Here is a 20,712-nt window from a genome sequence, read left to right as displayed (position 1 = left end):
GTCAAATCCCTCCGCGTTAAAAAATGTTGTATCCAATGATTTCGGAGGACATAAAGGTCGGTTCACATAGTCACATACAAATGTATCATGAACCGAGGGATCATTCTCAAACAAGTATCCAAATGGGAGGTTGACAGTAGCAGGCTCTTCGTCTTTTGGCCTTGACGAAGACGGCTGATCTTGTCGTTGCTTCGTGCGTCTCTCACTTTCGACATATCTTGATCTTCTATGGCCAGCCATTTTAACAAGCGTACCTACAATGCAAGTGGAAACAATATCAATAACTCGGACAATAACAATAACAAAAATCAATTGGACAATAACAATATCAAAAAAAATTCAAAAATCAATATCAAAATCTAAACCCTCACCCTAAAATAAAACAAAAACCCTAACCCTGTCCCTAAAGTAAAAACAGAGACCCTAACCCTAACCTCCAACCGAAACCATAACCCTACCATAAAACAACAACCATAACCCTACCCCTCACATCAAGATCAACACCCTGACCATAACATAAAGCCACAAAAACTCAAACAACGTTCTACCATTAAAAAAAAAAAACAGAATCAATATCATGCAAAGGAGAAAAAAAAATTAACCAAAACTTAAAACACAATGCAAGTGGCAAAACGTTACCTACAATGTCAGTTTCACAAGGAGTAAACCAATGATGGTGCAATGGGACAACAAGGGGTGGATTCAGTGGGTTCTTGAATAGATGGTATTTTGGGGGCTCTTAATCGATTAGGGTTTGAAAATAACCCCCTTTGCAGAATGAGAGGGTTTTAGAAAACTGATCCTGCGCAATTTAATCGACTAAACAATATGTTTAGTCGATTAAATCTCCCCGAAATTTAATCGATCAAGATGCATTTGTAGTCGATTAAATTTCGGGGTTCTTATTTCCTGTATTTTGTCAATTTAATCAACTATAAATTCAACTTGATCGATTAAATGGGGGCAGGATGGTGGATAGTTTCGGGGAAGGGGCAAACTGGTTATTAATTAATTAATGAGAGGCAAAAGGGTCAAAAAACCTATATATATATTACCTACCTTAATTATTTATCTTTAATATCATTTGATCAGAATCTTATTTTTTTCTCCTCTTTTGAGATTCTGATATAATGATATTAAAGATTAGTAGGTAAGGTCATCTTTAATATCGTTTGATCAAAATTTCATTTTTTGCTCTCCTTTTTAGATTTTAATATAATGATATTAAAGATTAGTAGATAAGGTAAATAAAAAGAAAGTAAGTAGAATATCATATCTCATTAATTATTATTAAAAAATATTTCTCACGTAAAGTTTTATCTAACAACCATAAAACGTTATTATATTGGGATTTAAAGAAAAAATACGTAGAATATTGTAAGAATTTTGTTTATCCCTCATGACTTTAATTATCTCAAAACATTCTAAAAAATTTCTTTTCAAATTCTGAAGCGATATTTTATGAGTAGATTTCCTGTGTGACAAAAAGAAACACTAAACTCTTTAAAAAAAAAATATAATTATCTCATTAGTTTAGTGATGAAGAATTTGAATAATTTATATAAAGTTATAAGTTCAAATTTCAGTATTACAATGATATTAAAAATTAAAATGACAATTTCATCCTTATTGATATATAAAAAAGATTACAGAAAAAAAAACTATATGAAAAAAAAATATGATGTCAATTTCTAAAATTCTCTGCCCTTAATCGAGTTAACAACGAAGGCCTAACACTTTCCTCAGACGAATCCAGCAAAAAAATCATAAGCATATGAACACTGAATTTGTCAAAATTTGGCATTTTTTTATTTATTTTTTTATGAAGAATAGAGAAAGGAAGTCTTCGGATTTTGATTGATGTAATCGAAATTTGAGTATGTTAGTTGGATAACAATTAAAGTGTCACATGTTGAGATAATAAATGTGAGAATGTCATACCTGAAAAATTATTTTTCCATCCCGTCACTCTTAAAATTTAATTATTAGACTTAACAAGACACCTTTTATCACGTGGTAAAAGGACGTGAGTCCTGATGACTGGATCAAATGATTTCAATAGTATAAGACTTTAACATTACAAACATTTTGCCACATGGTAGATTCATGTGAATTAAATTTGCTCAATCAAGAAGACTAGTCCAATTGACACAATTAACTTCACGTGATAAAATGTGTCTTGATAAATTCAATAATTCAATTGTGGTATTACAGAAAATAAACTGAGTACAGTAGCATATTGCTATTTTATTTCCCCAATCGTGTAAAATTAATGATTGTCCCAAATTGTTCTTTTGTATATGTGTATTCTGTAATTGATTCCAAAAGCTTTTTTTTTAAGGCAAAGTTTTGGTTCTTTTGAATCTAAACACTTTGTCCCAATGATTTTCAAGATAACGCAAAAAGTTTAGTTTTGTTTGCAACTGAACCTGAAATAGGAGAAATTTTTTGAAGCATGGTACTACGGCTCTTTCTTCATTGGCATTTTTTTTTTGGGTAAACTCTTTGTTGGCATTTCAAGTTAGGCACAGATTATGCTTCATCTTCGTTTAATATTTGAGAAATGTTATATTTATTATCAATTAATTTTATCATTTCTTATCACCTTTTCTATAACCATTAGATAGTAAAAATTAACTATTCATTTTTTCTGTGGTTGGAGTTATAATAGTTTTTATAATTTAATTTTTTAATATTTTAATATCAAAATAATATCGTTTTGAGAATAAATACAGATAATTTATATACAGTAACTATATAAATATTTTTTCTGAAAATCTAAAACATGATTGAAAGAAGAAGTTGAGAGAAAGAGTAAATGATGGAAGAGAGAGAAAAAATTATATCAAATGACAAGCGTGTATTTGATTAAGTCGACAGTTACAAAAAAAATAGTAAAAAGTAATAAGTTTAATTGATGGTGAATATAACCTCTTCTTTAATTTTCAGTACGAGAGTAAACAAGATATTTTATAAATTTTACAAACTTGTTAAGTTTTGTTTCAAGCAAGCGAGATTAGAGTTATGCTCTAATAAAAGAACTAAAGAAGAGTGTCGGTTGTAAAAAATGAAAATTAGTCAACAAAGTTAAGCATCATGGGTTTGATCAATGTTTCATAAAGACATGACTTCAAATCCTGCAGTTTGATATAAGAATTTTGTTGATGGATGATATATAATTTTTTTTTTCAAAAATCTTTAAAAAGATTGGACGGTCTTTCTTGACTCTATTAAAATACAGGTATCTAACCCCACTTTAAAAAAATAAAAATTACAAACTCGAAACTTTTGATTTTAATTAATATGGATAAATTTCTTGTCACTTCAATCTATGATTAATATTTATAATTTACCATTTTCATTACAATCTTGATTTTTTGTTTATAATTTTATAATTTACTATTTTCATTAACAATAATGCAATTTGTTATTAAAATTATAAAAAAAAATCAAGATTGTAATGAAAATGTATAATTGATTCAAGTAGAATAAAAAACATAAATTATAAAAACATATATATTTTTTTAAAAAATATTTTTATAATAAAAAAATAAAAATTGACATGTGTTATTTTCTAAAAAATATATTTTAAAATCTTTATTTTTCAACTATTCTCAAAAAAGTTGTTTATAATCTAATACATAAGGATAAATAAATTAATTTTTTATTCAATTTCACCTTTAACATATAATGTATATGAGTTTTATTCTTCTTATGCCACGTAAGAGAAATCTTGTCTCTTACACATGGAACAAATGGTGAGATCCACTTTACTTTTAAAAAAAAAATAGAATACTGAAATCGAAGTAAGAATCGGAAATATGATTTCTCTTATGTGATACAAGAAAAATAAAACTGAATATATATATATATATATATATATATATATATATATATATATCTCAAAATATTAATGAATGTGAACTATAGAATTATATATTTATAAATATATTTTTATCCAAAATGTAGCGTACATAATCATCAAGATAATATTACATAATTCAAAAGTTAAATTTTAAAATCTCAAGAAACAAATTCTTTTATTTTATAATTAAAGAAGAGAGGTCATATTTATAATTTATTTTTATTTATAAATAAATATTAATAATTGATTTTTATCAATTTAATAATTATTTTATTAAAAATTAATAATTAATTAATAAATATGATCTAAAAAATTATAATTATTAAATTGACATTGTAAACAGTGACAGAGCCAGCATTACGACCTGAGCCAAAAAAATTATTTGATTGAATTTTCAAATTTTAACATTTACAAATTCGTGGCTCCGCCACTTATTGTAATAGGTTGTTAACTTGTAAGGAAAGAGATGTAATAAGTATAATCTCTTTTATTCAAAAGTATATAAATAATCAAACGTGAATAAATTTAATTTTATTGTAATAAAACGTATAAATAATATTTTTCTCTCCAAAATGTTACCTAGAATATAGAGGCGTTGTTGCTGTTTCTGTTGATCCATCGGATTTTCTTCTTCTCCTTTCTATTTTGCATCATTGTCTATCCACAGTCCCTTTTTCCATTCTTGTCTAATGCTTCTGTCGCAGCTGTAGCAAGAAAATTCCGCTCCTGCTTCTGGGTTTCACAACACCCAACTCATTCATCCAAAACCCCTCAGTATTATCTTCTACAGAGACTCATCTTTTTGTTCCACAACCATGTCTCAGACCAACTGGGAAGCTGATAAGATGCAAGTTTCAATCTTTTTCTTTTTCTGTATCACTTTTTCTGCATGAGTTTTTTTGGGTCATGCTTAAATTGTTTTTCCCTTTCCTTTGCTGATTTGGGTTATGGGTTTTTCCCGATTCGTGGTTCAGTTTTGTACTTTATTTCGTATAGTAAAAGTACCATTTTTTTTATTTTGTTAGGTATCTCTTAGGGTTTGTAGTTCCTTGCAACTTTACTGGATTTTATTAGATATTGCTAATTTTTGCCGCTGAACTTCGATTTTCTGTAGTTGTTCACCGGATTTTTGTTGTCTGTTTTGTGAAATGGTCGATGTAAAGTTGCAATCTTTCCCTCTCCCTGTTTACTTAGCTGATGCAACCTGTTATTCCTCTGTGAGCTTTTAGGTTAGATGTTTACATCCATGATTACCTAGTAAAGAGGGATTTGAAGGCTTCTGCTCAGGCTTTTCAAGCTGAAGGAAAAGTATCTTCGGACCCTGTTGGTGAGTTGCCTTAAAACTTCGATCTTATTAAAGAAAGAAGCTGGATTTAACGCTGGCATCTTTATTGTACTTCCATTTTGGTTTTGTCCATTTTATTTATTTATTGGCGATGGCAATATGGGATTGCAGCTATTGATGCCCCTGGTGGTTTTTTGTTCGAGTGGTGGTCGGTTTTCTGGGACATATTTATTGCCAGGACTAATGAGAAGCACTCAGAGGTTGCCGCATCTTATATTGAGGTTGGGTTGAATATGCAACCTTCTTTCATGCTAAATTTGAGTAGAATGAGGGTGCTAGAAATTCAGCAAAGAAAAAGCAGTATTGTGACATAGTCACATTTTGAATTGAATGTGACTGGCTGTTGAAAAAGTCGAACTATACCTTTTCTTGTATAACTTTATGCATTCCTTTGAGTATAACTTTTCAGTCTCTCTAGCTAACCTTATTGCACCTCTTATCTAATTGCTGATTCGGTTAGCTGTTCTTTGCTTTCTTTGTATAGTTTAGCTTATAAGGAAAGTTAGGATCTTTTCTTTAGAATCGGATTTTATTCAATAATATTGTTAAAAGATGATAAATAAAGATATTTGACAAAAAAATGGAGTAATACCGTGAAAGAAATGACGAGAGAACATGGATCGAGATGGATTGGGCATATTTTTGCAGACTCCTAGATGCTCGGTTAAGAACATAAGCTGAGAGTGATTACCAAAAAAAAAAGAACATAAGCTGAGAGCTGACATAAAGAAAGGAAGAGGTCAATCTAAACTTACTTGGGGAAAATTAATTAAACAAGACTTAATGAATGAGAAATAGATTGGCGAACAGTTTGTCTTAGGGCAGAGCGGGGGAAAGCTATTAGCTTTGTGGAGGGATAGATTTTTTCTATGTTTATTTATTTATTAATTTTTTTTATTATATATACATATATACATATATAATAATTTTCTTGTTTATTATTTCTTTTCCCTCAATCTGTTCTTACTTTTATTTGGGTTCATTGAATGCTGATCCCAACTAGTCTGGGATGAAGGTGACGCGGATGTTGAATATTGTTGAAAGATGTTTAATCTTTATTTCCAGGTTGCTGTGACTTGCAGTATAATTTGACACTACAATCTCTCGTTTGAGCCTGTGATTATTTGTGTACTTGATGAGTCTCTAGTTCTATGATGTGTCTCAACCTGTTATAAATTCACTTGCCTGGCTAGGTTAATGATATTTCTCCTATTTGTGATGAGAACTTACATTTCCTTTTCATCTCCAGATTCCTTTTTAATGTATCATGATCAGTTTATGTCTCTTCATAAGTTTTGTGAGGGGCCTTTGCGCCTTAGTGTGGTGCTAAACAGGCAAATTGGTCCAAACTGGGCTGCTTTGGTCGCTTTATTAAACTGTAGAAATTATAGACTATATTGTTTTAACCGAGTAATAACTAAGAAGTACCCAACCATTTCAGTTTGGATAACTTCTTCAGGTATCTATAGCTAATCATCTATTATCTTTGCTGTTCTTGCGAAATGGCATACTGGAATCTATAATATCACGGAAGAATTTCTAAGATAAGAGAAAATGATACTGAGGTACTACTTTAAGTTTATGGTTTGTGAAACTCCATTTGCAGACCCAATTAATTAAGGCAAGGGAGCAACAGCAGCAGCAACAACAGCAGCAACAGCAACAGTCACAGCCCCAGCAGTCACAGCAGCAACAACAGCAGCAGCAACACATGCAGATGCAACAGCTTCTGTTGCAGAGGCATGCGCAGCAGCAGCAGCAGCAACAGCAGCAACAACAACAGCAACAGCAGCCACAACAACAGCAACAACAACCACCACCACAACAACAGCAAAGTAGGGATAGGGCTCATCTCTTAAATGGTAGTGCAAATGGGTTAGTTGGAAACCCTGGAACTGCAAATGCACTGGCAACAAAGATGTATGAAGAGAGGTTAAAATTGCCCCTTCAGAGGGATTCTTTGGATGATGCGGCAATGAAGGTAGGGGATGTTCACGTTATATCTTACTATAAGATGAACTGCTGTTTTTATGACACATATGTTCATTGCTTTATTTTGGTATATTATACAGCAAAGATTTGGTGAGAACATGGGTCAACTCTTGGACTCAAATCATGCCTCAATATTGAAATCAGCTGCAGCTACTGGCCAGCCTTCGGGGTGATTCTCTCTCTCTCTATTTAAATTTTTTTAGCTTTTATTGCGTATTGTTTTTAGTCGTTCTGGAGATTCAAGGTAGTTGTTCTTAATTAGTCTCTGGCTTAGCTAATTTAAGTTTGATATGAAATACTATGTGTAAAGAACCTTAGGATACACCACCCCAATAGTTAGCTCAAAGGGTGAGAGTGCCCAAGGTCTTATAAACCCTACATTAGTTGCCCATATAACCAATGTGGGACTATATATCTTAACACGCTCCCTCACACGAGAGCCCATTGGGCTTGAAGAGTGGACAATGCACAGGCCTACCTACCTGTGCGAAGAAAGAAATTCCACCGGAAAGAAAGTGGGGGGCGGCGAGATTTGAACCCAGGACACGAGGCTCTGATACCAGACCTGATCTAGCTTATGCAGTTAGTGTTGTTAGTCAATTTATGCATGATCCGAGGGAGAAACACTTGCGAGCTGTGGACAGAATTCTCCAATATCTGAAAGGCACACCAGGTAGAGGACTATTGTTCCAGAGAGGAGGAAACTTATCCTTAGAAGTTTATACAGACGCCGATTATGTTGGATCTGTGATTGATCGACGGTCTACTTCGGGCTATTGTATTTTCTTTGTGGAAATCTTATAACATGGAGAAGTAAAAAGCAAAATGTGGTTGCTAGATCAAGTGCAGAAGCAGAATTTCGAGCTATGACTCAAGGTATCTGTGAGTTATTATGGCTGAAAATCATTCTAGATGATCTCAAGGTGAGATATGAAGGATCTATGAAGTTACTTTGTGATAACAAGTTAGCTATTTGTATAGCCAACAATCCAGTTCAACCTGATCGAACCAAACATATTGAGATTGATCGCCACTTCATTAAAGAGAAATTAGACAGTGGACTGATCACTACTCGATATATTCCTTCTGGTCGTCAATTGGCTGATGTCTTAACCAAGGGTCTTCCTAATGATAGATTTCAAGAACTTACTACCAAGCTGGGAATGATAAATATCCATTCCTCAGCTTGAGGGGGAGTATTGTAAATAATAGAATTATTTTATTATTATTTTGTAATACTTATAATACTCTATAAGTGTATTTGGGCTTAGCCCATTAGGTTTTTTAGTCTCTTTAAATAGAGAACTCTTGTACAAATATTATACAATTGTAAAGAACCTTGGGATACACCACCCCAAAAGCTAGCTCAAAGGGTGGGAGTGCCCAAGACCTTATAAACTCCACATTAGTTGCTCATACAACCAATGTGGGACTATATATCTCAACACGCCCCCTCATACAAGAGCCTATTGAGCTTGAAGAGTGGATGATGCAACAGGCCCAGCCTACCTGCGCTAAGAAATTCCACAAGAGAAAGTGGGGGGCGGCGAGGCTCTGATACCATGTAAAGAACCTTGGGAGACACCACCCCAAAAGCTAGCTCAAAGGGTGGGAGTGCCCAAGGCCTTATAAACTCCACATTAGTTGCTCATACAACCAATGTGAGACTATATATCTCAACACTATGATATGAAGCTTACTTTATTAATGTGAAACAAAAAGATGATCTTTTTATCCTCTAGTCTTTTCTGGACGTCCTGCCTTTGAAGAATCAATGTTCATCTGCTCCTTACTAAAAAAGAAGTATTTTGGGTTCAGTTGTCTTAGCATCCAGCATTCTTTGTAGTTAAAGGTCTTGACTTTGTTAGCACCAAATTTCTTGATTTCAGGCAAGTTTTGCACGGTGCTGCTGGTGGGATGTCTCCACAAGTTCAAGCTCGTAGCCAGCAATTACCAGGGTCTACTATGGTATACCTTTTTTCTTAAGTAATCTCATTACTTCCTATATTTCTTATCAGCTGTTTTTCCTGATTGCCTCTTTGAATCAGGATATTAAGAGTGAGATTAATCCCATCTTAAATCCCAGAGCTGCGGGTCCTGAAGGATCCTTGATAGCAATTCCTGGTATTTTCCCATCATTTTCCCCCTTACTGATTTATGTTATTTGGTAACTGGTTTGCTGCAGGTGATGGAGTTTGATTTTTTTTTTTCTTGTAGTTTGTTCATGGTTGGATGTAGATCTAATTTTAAATTTTCCATGACTTCTTATTATTATCCTTGCACATAAATGGAGTAAACGAGATTTTCTTGTGTTAGGATCAAATCAAGGTGACAACAATTTGACTCTGAAAGGGTGGCCACTCACAGTGAGTAATCTTTTTATTTTATATTTATTTTAATTAATGTTATTCTCCTGGTGGATATATTATGTTATCTTAATCTGATGTCATATCATATATCCTTCAAAATTGCTGTGTTCTGTAGTCTTCTTTGCAGAGAGTGATATGAGGATGTGGCCCTCCTCTCTCTCACGATGTACATAGCATATGAACCTCTAACCTAATCTTGTACCATCCTTGCTACTTGAGTTGTGCCCAAGTGGCAGATGTAGCTCACCTTTGCTTGTATTTGTTGACCCTACGAAACCTCCATCATCTTCTAGAAATGGTGGCCTCTTCTCTGAAGTCTCTATCAATCATCCTACTGAGTTTTTTTTTCATCGCAGCATCTTTAATTGTTGAGACTGATCAATTCAGTAATTAAGTTTCACTATTAAGCCTTTTCTATCCTTTGTTAGGGTTTCGAGCAACTACGCTCTGGTCTACTCCAGCAACAAAAACCTTTCATACAGGCTCCTCAGCCTTTTCATCAACTTCAAATGTTGACACCTCAGCATCAGCAACAGCTTTTGCTTGCACAGCAAAATTTGGCATCACCATCTGCCAGTGAAGAAAGTAGAAGACTCAGAATGCTTTTGAGTAATAGGAATATGGGGGGCCTAAATAAGGATGGTCTTTCAAATACTGTTGGTGATGTGGTATCAAATGTTGGATCACCTCTTCAAGGTGGTGGCCCTCCTTTTCCTCGTGGAGATACAGATATTCTAATGAAGGTGGTAGTTTTCTTTTAATTATATTTCTATCTTGAGTATAGTTCTTATGTAATTTGTTAAACTGTTTTATTTATAATTTTCTTATATTTAGGAAAAGTTTCATGATATCCATCCCCTGAAAGCTTTTGTATGTGTAGTTGAAACTGGCTCAGTTACAGCAGCAACATCAACAGTCAAGCACCAATGCACAACAACAGCAACTTCAGCAGCATGCTCTTTCGAATCCGCAATCCCAGACATCAAATCATAGCATGCATCAGCAAGATAAAGTAGGGGGAGGTGGTGGCAGTGTCACTGTGGATGGTAGCATGTCAAACTCATTTAGGGGAAATGATCAGGTCAGTCCTTTTATAGTTGCCGATATCACACGCTTATTCGAGCAATACTTCGTTTCTTGGGTCCTTATTGCGTATGGAATCATTGGGCAATATATTTCTTCTGACTTTTAAAAGAATGTGAAATTATTGACAAATATGGCTAGCGAATTTCTATTCTTCACAATCAGGTTATTTTCTAAAGTATATTGAAGTAGCCATTTATCTTTCTGTAAATTGTAAGCTCTGACGTTCAGTTGCATGATTAAAAATTTCCTTGCCTAAAACTAGTAGTCTGATAGGTATCCGTTTGAAAATAGAATAGGGGTTGCAGAATGTATGGTTGGGAGAGGAAAAAAAAAAACCCAGAGAGATGGAGTCTGTTATTCTGTTTTGGAGAGAGAGAAAGAATACAAGGAGAAGACCTCTCTACAAGGGTAATACCCTTACACTGAGAAATATCAGTCACACATACTATTATTCCAACCTGACCAATCATCCTCTACACTTCCTGCCTATATAAATCCTCTTTGATCCTAACTTTCCTAACTACTATAACTAACTAGCGTCTGGACTCTTATTTTTTATTCCTTCAGGAACAAATCTTCCAGGTCCTACACTCAACATTCTGTCGTGGCTGGGCCTCATGCCTAACATAGTCACATCAAGATTTAACTTCCTTTTTAATCCTCTTATGTCTGTTCCTGTCTATATAGCTGTTTGCATATCTTCCTTTTCAGGGTTGGTCTCCTCATAAATTTAGTTTTACTGTTATTATGTTTTTATAATTTTGGACATTGCAACTGATTTGTGTTATGATTCTGACTTTTGAGAATTTATATGGTGGGAAGCAGTTTGGAATAAGGGATGGCGAATTTATTTCCTTGTATTCTTCACTGGTTTTGAGTTCAAGTATTGCAAAATATAATCTCCTTAACCTCAACTTCTAAAACTGAGTAGTTGGAAAAGATTTTTACTTATTTCTTTGAACCCTTCTGAACAGATATGTGATGATCCATTTGTCAAAGCTACAAATGAAGAGGCTATTTATTATGCATTTATTTATTTTCCGCACTTAACAATGTGGAAATCATAACTTCAACTACTTGTTTGTTTCTTTGTAAGTGTTAACTGTATATATTGAAAAAATGCCAATGTCTTGGCAGAATATTTTGACAATTATTTCTATTAAACACATGGTTATGCATTCTATCCCTGAATTTGACAGACTTCTGATTTATGTACCTTACGAAGAGTATGAAAAAGGTTCCTAACATGGTTTTCTGAATGCACTTCAAGGTTTCAAAAAACCAGATTGGGAGAAAGAGAAAGCAGCCTGTATCTTCTTCAGGTCCTGCCAATAGTTCTGGAACTGCAAATACGACAGGCCCATCGCCAAGTTCAGCTCCCTCGACTCCCTCAACTCACACGCCTGGAGATGTGATATCAATGCCTGCTTTGCCTCATAGTGGCAGTTCTTCAAAGCCTCTAATGATGTTTGGCACTGATGGCACTGGAACTCTTACATCACCGTCAAACCAGTTGGTGAGTGGCTTTTCCGTGCATTTCAATTGATGGAAGGAATGATTTAGTTCCTTGCGTGTAGACTCATTGCCATTCCATTTTGGCAGTGGGGTGATAAGGATCTTGAATTGCAGGCTGATGTGGATCGCTTTGTGGAGGATGGATCTCTAGATGAAAATGTTGAGTCTTTTTTATCCCATGATGATACAGACCCTAGAGATACTGTTGGTCGTTGTATGGATGTAAGCAAAGGTGCAGTAAACACCATTTTTTATTGATCATAATATTCTGGCATCATCCTTGCAAAAGAGTTTCTCAAGTCTATGTGTATGTCTAATTTTCCCTCCAATGCAAAAAGATTGCATTCTTTTCTTTGAATAGATAACTTGTTATGTTAATGGTGAATTACAATAAAATACGAATCTTGACTTAAACCGAAATCAACAATTAATGATTCATGTGATATCTCTTTTGTTTTTTTCTCAAATACACTCTAGAATGTTTATTATGTAATGTGCAATTCCTTTTTTTTCCTTTTGATAAATGTATGTGGGTTTTAGAATTTAGAAGAGGTGTGCTTTGTTCTCTTTTATATGTGGATCTGTAATGTCACTCTTTAATTCCTTGACTTGCACAAAGAAGCAATGACTCAGAAGTCAGAAGCTAAATGAATGAGTTTGTTTTGTTTTCAGGGTTCACATTTTCTGATGTAAATTCTGTACGTGCAAGCACAAGCAAAGTTTCTTGTTGCCATTTCTCATCTGATGGGAAATTGCTTGCAAGTGGTGGCCATGACAAAAAGGTCAGTGAAAGCATTGTTCTTGATAAGCATATTTATTTAGTACTTTCTTTGTTCAACCACCTGAAATTAGCTGTAAACTTGTGCAGCTGTCCTGCTTGAACGATATTGAAAAACAAAAAAAGCATTTTTTTTTTTTTTTTTTTTTCTATTCAGATATGGAACAATATGACGTTTCCCTCCTGATTGTTTTGTAATGCAGGCTGTTCTATGGTACACAGATTCTCTAAAGCAAAAAGCTACTCTTGAAGAGCATTCAGCTTTGATCACTGATGTCCGTTTCAGTCCAAACATACCTCGTCTGGCAACATCTTCATTTGACAAAACTGTCAGGGTTTGGGATGTTGACAATGTTAGTAGATTCCTTTGCTGTTTTACTGTGATAGTATACACCTTAGAGAAATTGTTTCGAAATAAAGGGTTGAAGTAACTTGACTTTGCATGTTGCAAATATTAATATTTGCCATGCCTTGAAGTGTGCCACACCACGAAGTTATAGAGATGTGTAGGTGGCCATCTTTCACTGAAAATATGTAGATAGTGAGATAGTACAACTTATTGATGTGCTTGTTTTATTTGAAATTATAAACAGTAGCATAATATCATAATAACTACTAAGTTTTGAGTTTGAAGTATATTATGCCTCAAGATATGTTTTTGTTTAATGGCTGTGTTTCCTGGTGTATGAGTTCCTAGATGCGGTTTTACTATTCTATAATGCTATGGTCCTCATGGTGAGTTGTAATGAAAAATTTGATTATTCAAAGACTGTTATGCAAAAAGGTTATATTTTTTTCTTTCATGGTGCAAGAGTAGTGCTTTAGAAGCTTAAGGAATTCGTATTGTTTGTAGTATTTACTGTTACTAGCAATTAGAAGTTTATAGAGATTGTATTGTGTTCAACATAGATGTTGAGTTCCACCATGAGTTCTAATGTTCTAATTGTCTTTTTCTAAAAATCATGTGATCTATGCATAATTTTCTGATTGCTAGATAAATGTTTAGTATTGTTTTTATTATAGTTGTATAAGGCTCGGAAAAAGTTTTCCTGTTATTTTATGTAGATGTGAACATTAGGTCTATTTATTTGTTGGGATGTTGTTAATGATTGCAGTTTTGGATAGTTTGTTTGGCTTTGTTTAGAAGTTGGTGAATTGTGTTTTTTTCTACTTGGTATTCTGCTTTAACTGAATTTGTAATTACTATGCAGCCTGGTTATTCACTTCGCACCTTTACGGGACATTCTGCATCTGTTATGTCTCTAGATTTTCACCCAAATAAAGATGACCTGATCTGCTCCTGTGATAGTGATGGTGAGATACGATATTGGAGCATAAACAATGGCAGTTGTGCTAGAGTCTCCAAGGTAGAATTTTAGTCATTATTATCTTATTTATATGCATATCTCAGCTACCAAGACTTACACAGTGGGTCCAACCCTTTGCTGGAACTTGGGTAATACGATGCCCTTTTTGTTGTGCAAAATAAAATTTCTGTAGTAGCTTTTGTATTAATTTGATGATGTATTCATTTAAATCCGCTAACTGACAATTTTCTTGCTGATTAGGGTGGCACTGCCCAGATGAGATTTCAACCTCGTCTAGGGAGATACCTTGCTGCAGCTGCAGATAACATAGTGTCTATACTTGATGTGGAGACTCAAGCATGCCGATATTCATTAAAGGTTGGTTTGCTTAATTTTTTATTTTCTCCGTTGGAGGTAAAATAAATGCCTTCAATGAGAGGTTTGGAATTCTGCTTGAGTCAGAGTTAGTGAGTTTTGCACTTTTATCTTATCTGGTTATATTTAGAGGTTCAGAATTAAACTTGAAATTTATACTGAATGTTGTTTTTAGTCAGGAGAGTAACTTGGATCATTTCTTGTCTTAGTGATAACATATTACAAGATGGCCAAAAGATATGCGCATATAAAATTTTCTATGTAATGAATCGGATGCCTATATTTAAGCCATTTTCTGCCTTCATTAATTTTGCGAATTTATTAAATCCTTGTTTTATATATTTGGGCTTGTTCATAATTGTGGAGACACAATTTTAATAGATGAGGGGGTTGATAGCTACCCATTTGGTTATAATTTATAATTTTTGTGACTGTCGCAAAGTATCTGTTTACTATATGATCTGGCACAATTGTCTATTATTACCATATATTCGTTGCTATTTTTTTCATCATCCTGACAGTGGTAATTTTACCTTGTCTTCGTGTTGCTCTTCAAGACTAAGATTGAGTTTCTTGCTTGTGAAAAATGCTGATTATGGAGTTGTAGCCTTAGTTGATGAGTCTAGCCAAGATATGCTCTCACGTTATAAGAATTATAATGTTGTTTCAATGATGATTTCACCTGCATTTGCTCCCAGCCTCTAAACAAACTGCCAATTTATCTGTCTTTGCTGGAGGAAAGTTAAGGAAAGAAACATTAGTCGTAGTTGCTATAAAAACCAAACCCCTCTGACAACAGTGTATTTATATAACCTGACAATTAACATCATTGGAGCTTGTATGTTCATTGTCTAGGTGATTTCTGCCAGTTTTACGTTCCTCATTTAGTTAATTGTTTTGATACTGTCCCAAGTGGATGATTGACTTTCTTCATTGGAATGTTGTCCTATGATTGTAGGCACACACAAAACCAATACATTCTGTGTGTTGGGACCCGTCTGGAGAGTCGCTGGCATCTGTGAGTGAGGACTCTGTCAGGGTTTGGAACCTTGGAACAGGGAGTGAAGGGGAATGTGTTCATGAGCTCAGCTGTAACGGCAATAAGTTTCACTCATGTGTTTTCCACCCAACTTACCCTTCATTACTGGTCGTTGGCTGTTACCAGGCAAGTCTACATTCTTTTTGTTGAATTTTTAATTTTTTTTTTTCCTTTTTGATATTGGTGAATATTTTGGTTGTGTTTGTCATCTTTGCCCCCTAATATGGCATTTAGGACACAAAGAATAGGGTTTTGTAACAAAGGGGTTTTTGTGAGTCTCAAGCTTTATCAAAAAGGAGTGGGGAACCTTTTTATGAGCACCTTATGCACATGTGTCCCTGAGTATGATGGATGATAAAGATGTTTTTGAAATATACAGAATAAAAGTTATTTGATTATGAAAGTTACTTTGATAATACATAAAGAAAGTAGATTGTATTTGTTATAATGATGTGGCTGCTAATGGGGCTATGATCTTGTGGTTGTATGTTATCCTGGATGAGTGGAGAGTAAATGTGATCCATACTATTGTAATTTTGGCTTCTTACACTTAGTAAATGCTGTGTAGTCATTGGAGCTGTGGAACATGAACGAGAACAAGACAATGACACTGCCTGCTCATGATGGTCTTATTACTGCGTTGGCTGTTTCAAGTGTACATGGTTTGGTTGCTTCTGCCAGTCATGACAAGTTTATCAAGCTCTGGAAGTGACGATTCTGGCAATGGAGTAAGGTCTTTGTCAGTGTTGATGACACATGTTTGTAGTTTATTTACCCTTTTTCTATGTAACTTTAGCTACTAACCTTTGTAATGTTGTCTTCCCTAAACTGTCGTCCCATCTTCTATTTAAAACTTAACTTGGATATTTATTTATGTTCTTGTATCATGGACTGGTTATTATAGTTTGCTGTACGTTTTTCTTTCCCCTTTAGTTACTCGGTAGTTGTATGCTTCATGAAACTCATGGCATGGGGCCTGTTTTTTATTTTCTGTTTTCAATACATTTGGTTTTTGCTTTTGCTGCCATTTCTCTCTTTGAACCTACATGTCTACTCGAGTCTTGACTAGACAACTAATTCGGTTTGGTTTTTGGTTTTTGTTGGATCCATATTGATAATGACTCTCACACGATCCTTTTTTTTTTTATTATTATTAGGATTCGAATTCGAAACTTGTGATTATGGGGACAAAACAAATTCCTTTATTACTTAATCTAAATTTTAATTTTAATTTTATGGAATATGAATTCAGCTTTAAGAAGTAATTTTTTGTATCTAAAAAAACACAACTAAATGAATCATGTAAAATGAACTATTAATTTTTATTTATTTATTATATACTAATTACTTTTTAAATCATGTTGTGCATTGCATAAGTATTAATTTAGTACAATAATGTATCAATTATTTTTTTTAGTACAATAGTATAAAAAGTTGAGGAAGGTTATACTTATAAAAATTTTTTACAACCTTTTACAACTATATTTTAATACTGTTAATTTTTGTCAATCAATGGTCATGATTTTTGCAAATTAAACTCATTAATTAATTATTAATTCATAATAAATGATAACCGTTGATCGGCAGAAATCAACGGTGTTAAGATATAGTCGTAAGAGATTGTAAAAAAAAATTGTAAACATAACCTTCCTCTAAAAAGTTTTATACTGCCAATTTATCAAAGTTAAACTCTTGTTTAAATGGATACAAATAGAAAATTGAGGAAAACCATTTAAATTCTCATTCCCACCCTATTTTGAAATGTTCGCTATGGAAAATTGAAAATAAAAAAAAGTAACTAATAAAAACTATAGCTTATCAATCGAAGTACATTGTAACGTATATGCTCATAACAAATAAAAATACTATAAGTTAAGTGTATTTATATTCCGACATATGCACATTTAAAATATATAAAATTATATACAATAGTTGAATTTTTTTTATCGTTTATAAAGTGGTTAAGTAAAAGTGTATTCACCTTTGAATTATAATAGAATAGGAAGGGTTTCTTTCTAGATTTAAATAGAATAATGTTTGTTATACATTACTTTCATCAAATTTTTTTATATCACTTTTCATATTATATTTTTACAGGTAACTTAATTTTTGTGTAAGATTGATTAATTTCTAATCTTATTTTTTTATGATCAATCCATATAAAATAAAATAAAATTTATATAAGCATGAATAAAAAAAACTCTTAAAAACATGATTTAATTTTTCTTTTAAGTATGAATTCTGTCCATCAAATAAATGCTTGAGGTTCAAACGTAGTTTTGACATTTAATATACGATGGCCGGCACTCATTGTCACTTTCCATATATATATTTAGAATTCAATAAATATAACTAAAAACACATTGGAGTACGTATTCCAAAAACTGAACATGGGACCATTACAATAAATCAATAACTATGGTGGAGAAATAACTACTATTAACTAGTACATACATGTATTCTTCTTTTAAATTATTTTCCTTGGGGATGATGAATGCAGCGAGACATTGAAGTCGATGAGCTCAAAGAAGCTAGAACTGAGTTTCCTTATCATGAAGATGATTGTGGATGGTTATGGCCTTCCGAAGCATTACACTTCAGACATTGAAAAACATGAAAGGGCACTAGCAGTTTAAGGTTGATCAAGTACAAAGTTCCTGAAAGTAACAATGGCTCGGAGACTGCCCTTGTAGCTCACACAAAAGCGCCTTAACCATTCTATTCCAAAATGAAGTCCAGGGTACAGGCAAATGGATTCAATTAAATATAACCCAAGATGGCTTTGTGGTCATTGTTGGTGATATATTAAAGGTATGTACATATAAATGGAAGTGTAGATATTAATTGATGTTCCACTTTCTACATCATATACTAGTTAGTGCCTAGTGTGTAGCTACTTATAATTAATGAATGTATATCATTAGATCAGAAACGCGGAAGCTCATCGTAACGATGTGATGAAGAATAAAGACATCGCTTTGATTACTTGGGGTGAAGTAGCGAGCGTGACAATTTCTCACGTTCAGTTTTCCTTCTCAAGCCCCACGATCTAGCAGCAACGCATCTCGAACGGTCGCAATTTCGCTCTACGGTTGATCTTCCCGTCTGACTCAAGGGGATCAGGGGGGTCGTGTGGGCAACTGTTCAGATGATGAACTTCTGCCTATTTGGTGTGTTTCTGATGTCTGTAACCCGAAGAGACAGCAGAGAGAAAAAAAAGTTTATATATCCTACTCAATCTAAAACTAACCCTAAGCTTCATGGGTTAAAATTAGATTTTGGACTCACTCTCACTAAAGCTATTGGGCTTAAGTGAAAAGAGCATACTAAACCCAACAAATCTTATGGATTTATTAATTTATTAAATAATTATAATTATGATGATAACTAATGAATAGGCATGGAGCAATGGGAGGCGTCATGCAACCACACTCAAGAGTGGTTATGAGTGGAGATAAAGAGAGGTACTCGTTTGCGCTTTTTGTAGTGCCAAAGGACGAGGTGGTCATTACTCATTAAGGTTCCTCTCCGTTACAGGCCATTCAATTATGGGGCATACATCTATTACTATATTTCAACTCAGAAAGAAAATGTACTTGAGGAATTTGCAGGGCTTTGATCGCAGTACTTATGATGCATGTCTTGTGTATGTATAGAGTGCAAGGACTTATAAGGGGTTGCTGTAGGACTCCCTTCAAGTAATACAGAATAATTGGACTGATTTTAATGTGCATTCAACATCAATTACAAACTTCTTTTTATTCATTTTATAGGAAATCCAAAAAATAAGAGAAATCTAAAGAAGGATGAATTAAATATTTATTTATACATAATGAGACCCGTTATCAATTTCACAAGGACACATATGGGCTTACAAGTAAGTGAAATATTGAGAGAAAAAAAAATGCAAGAGATCAGAAGTGAATATTTGGTAAACTCGGCTCACATGAGCCGGGTAGACAGAAAGAAGAGAGGAGAGAGACCACCAAATTAATTTTCAGAGATCGAGCATAAATGTATTTGCAGTTTATTAATTTTAGAAAGTCGAATTAGAAAGTACAATTATTGAGTTACTTTGCTTTCTTAAGATAAAAGTTCAAAAATTCTCCTATTGTTTTACTTTGAATCACTTATTCTTTATAAAATTTTTAATTACTTATCACCTATGATTTTTTTATCCAAACTCATTCTTAACATTGTTAAAAACTTAACTAATCTGTTTATTTTATCTTTCTTAGAAGAAAGAAAAAATAGACTAATAACAGAAAAAAAATAAGACCAAATATATAAGAAACTTATAACACTTATAAAAAAATTAAAGGAAAAAATAAAAATAGAAAAAATTATAAATCAAAAAGAAGAAAATAAACTGAGGACAAAAAAATAGAGGAAAAAATAAATAAATTTGTTGAAAACTTACAACAAGTAACAAAAAAGACTAAAAAAATTTACCAAAAAAAAGACTAAAAAAAAGTCTAAATTAAAAAGAAAAAATAAGACCAAATGTGTTGGAAACTTATTTTTTTTTCTTTTATTTATTTTGCTTATATTTATTTAACAGTGATAAAAAAGACTAAGGGTGTGTTTGGTATGAGAGAAATTTTTTGGTATCCGAAAATCACGATTAATGGGAATACAATATAAATTGAGTTTATTTGGAATCTTACGAAAAAGATGTTTGGTTCGCCAAAATATTACCGGAAATATTGGGTAAAGATTACTGATTTCATGTTTGGTTTAGAACGAAATATGACTTGAAATATGAGGTTAATTTACAAAAATAACCCCAAACTATTTTTACTTTTGTAATTGATAGATTGGGTTTAGGTTTTTATGTGTGTTGGGGTATTTTTGTCTCAAAACTTATTGTTGTGATTTTCCTTTACTTGGTATTTTGAATTACCATATTATTTTTGGTAATCTGAATAGTGATTTTTCTTTATAAATTAAATTACCGGTAATCCTTGAATATCCGAGAACTGATTTTTGTTCCTTCTACCAAACATGGTAATTGCATTTACCAAAGAAGGTTTACCAATAA

The 20,712-nt window shown here is 33.1% G+C and overlaps 1 protein-coding gene and 1 pseudogene across 4 annotated transcripts; both read left to right on the top strand.

The window, feature by feature from the left end:
• The first annotated feature begins 4,476 nt into the window (after window positions 1–4,476).
• On the top strand, window positions 4,477–16,658 carry LOC133291866 (transcriptional corepressor LEUNIG). 4 transcript variants are annotated; one of them, XM_061490193.1, is made up of 18 exons: window positions 4,477–4,712; window positions 5,095–5,192; window positions 5,322–5,431; window positions 6,817–7,191; window positions 7,283–7,371; window positions 9,092–9,170; window positions 9,251–9,326; window positions 9,519–9,568; window positions 10,000–10,314; window positions 10,452–10,652; window positions 11,943–12,173; window positions 12,260–12,404; window positions 12,845–12,954; window positions 13,154–13,303; window positions 14,162–14,317; window positions 14,519–14,635; window positions 15,591–15,797; window positions 16,240–16,658. In XM_061490193.1, exons 1-18 carry the CDS (start codon window positions 4,681–4,683, stop codon window positions 16,381–16,383), a joined length of 2,685 nt encoding a protein of 894 aa, XP_061346177.1. In that variant the 5' UTR covers window positions 4,477–4,680; the 3' UTR covers window positions 16,384–16,658. The 4 variants fall into 4 exon arrangements, with proteins under 4 accessions (XP_061346177.1, XP_061346178.1, XP_061346176.1 ...); XM_061490194.1 differs by having other exon boundaries at window positions 11,928–12,173; window positions 12,287–12,404; XM_061490192.1 differs by having other exon boundaries at window positions 11,928–12,173.
• On the top strand, window positions 16,395–19,290 carry LOC133291931 (probable 2-oxoglutarate-dependent dioxygenase AOP1; annotated as a pseudogene).
• The last annotated feature ends 1,422 nt before the right edge of the window (window positions 19,291–20,712 follow it).

This window comes from Gastrolobium bilobum, unplaced genomic scaffold (assembly GCF_033153095.1).
Source record: "Gastrolobium bilobum isolate Gb01-03AN ecotype WA unplaced genomic scaffold, APGP_CSIRO_Gbil_v1 utg8480, whole genome shotgun sequence".
In the NCBI taxonomy this organism is placed as follows: Eukaryota; Viridiplantae; Streptophyta; class Magnoliopsida; order Fabales; family Fabaceae; genus Gastrolobium; species Gastrolobium bilobum.
Note: the sequence above shows the minus strand (reverse complement) of the source record. Positions and strands in the feature narration are given on the sequence as shown.

What these genes read in the sequence shown, in the direction of transcription:
- LOC133291866 (XM_061490192.1), top strand. Translation starts at nt 4,681, where the DNA reads ATGTCTCAGACCAACTGGGAAGCTGATAAGAT. An exon ending in TGGATGATGCGGCAATGAAG is followed by an intron (nt 7,192 to 7,282) that starts GTAGGGGATGTT and finishes TATATTATACAG; the next exon opens with CAAAGATTTGGTGAGAACAT. An exon ending in CATCACCGTCAAACCAGTTG is followed by an intron (nt 12,174 to 12,259) that starts GTGAGTGGCTTT and finishes CCATTTTGGCAG; the next exon opens with TGGGGTGATAAGGATCTTGA.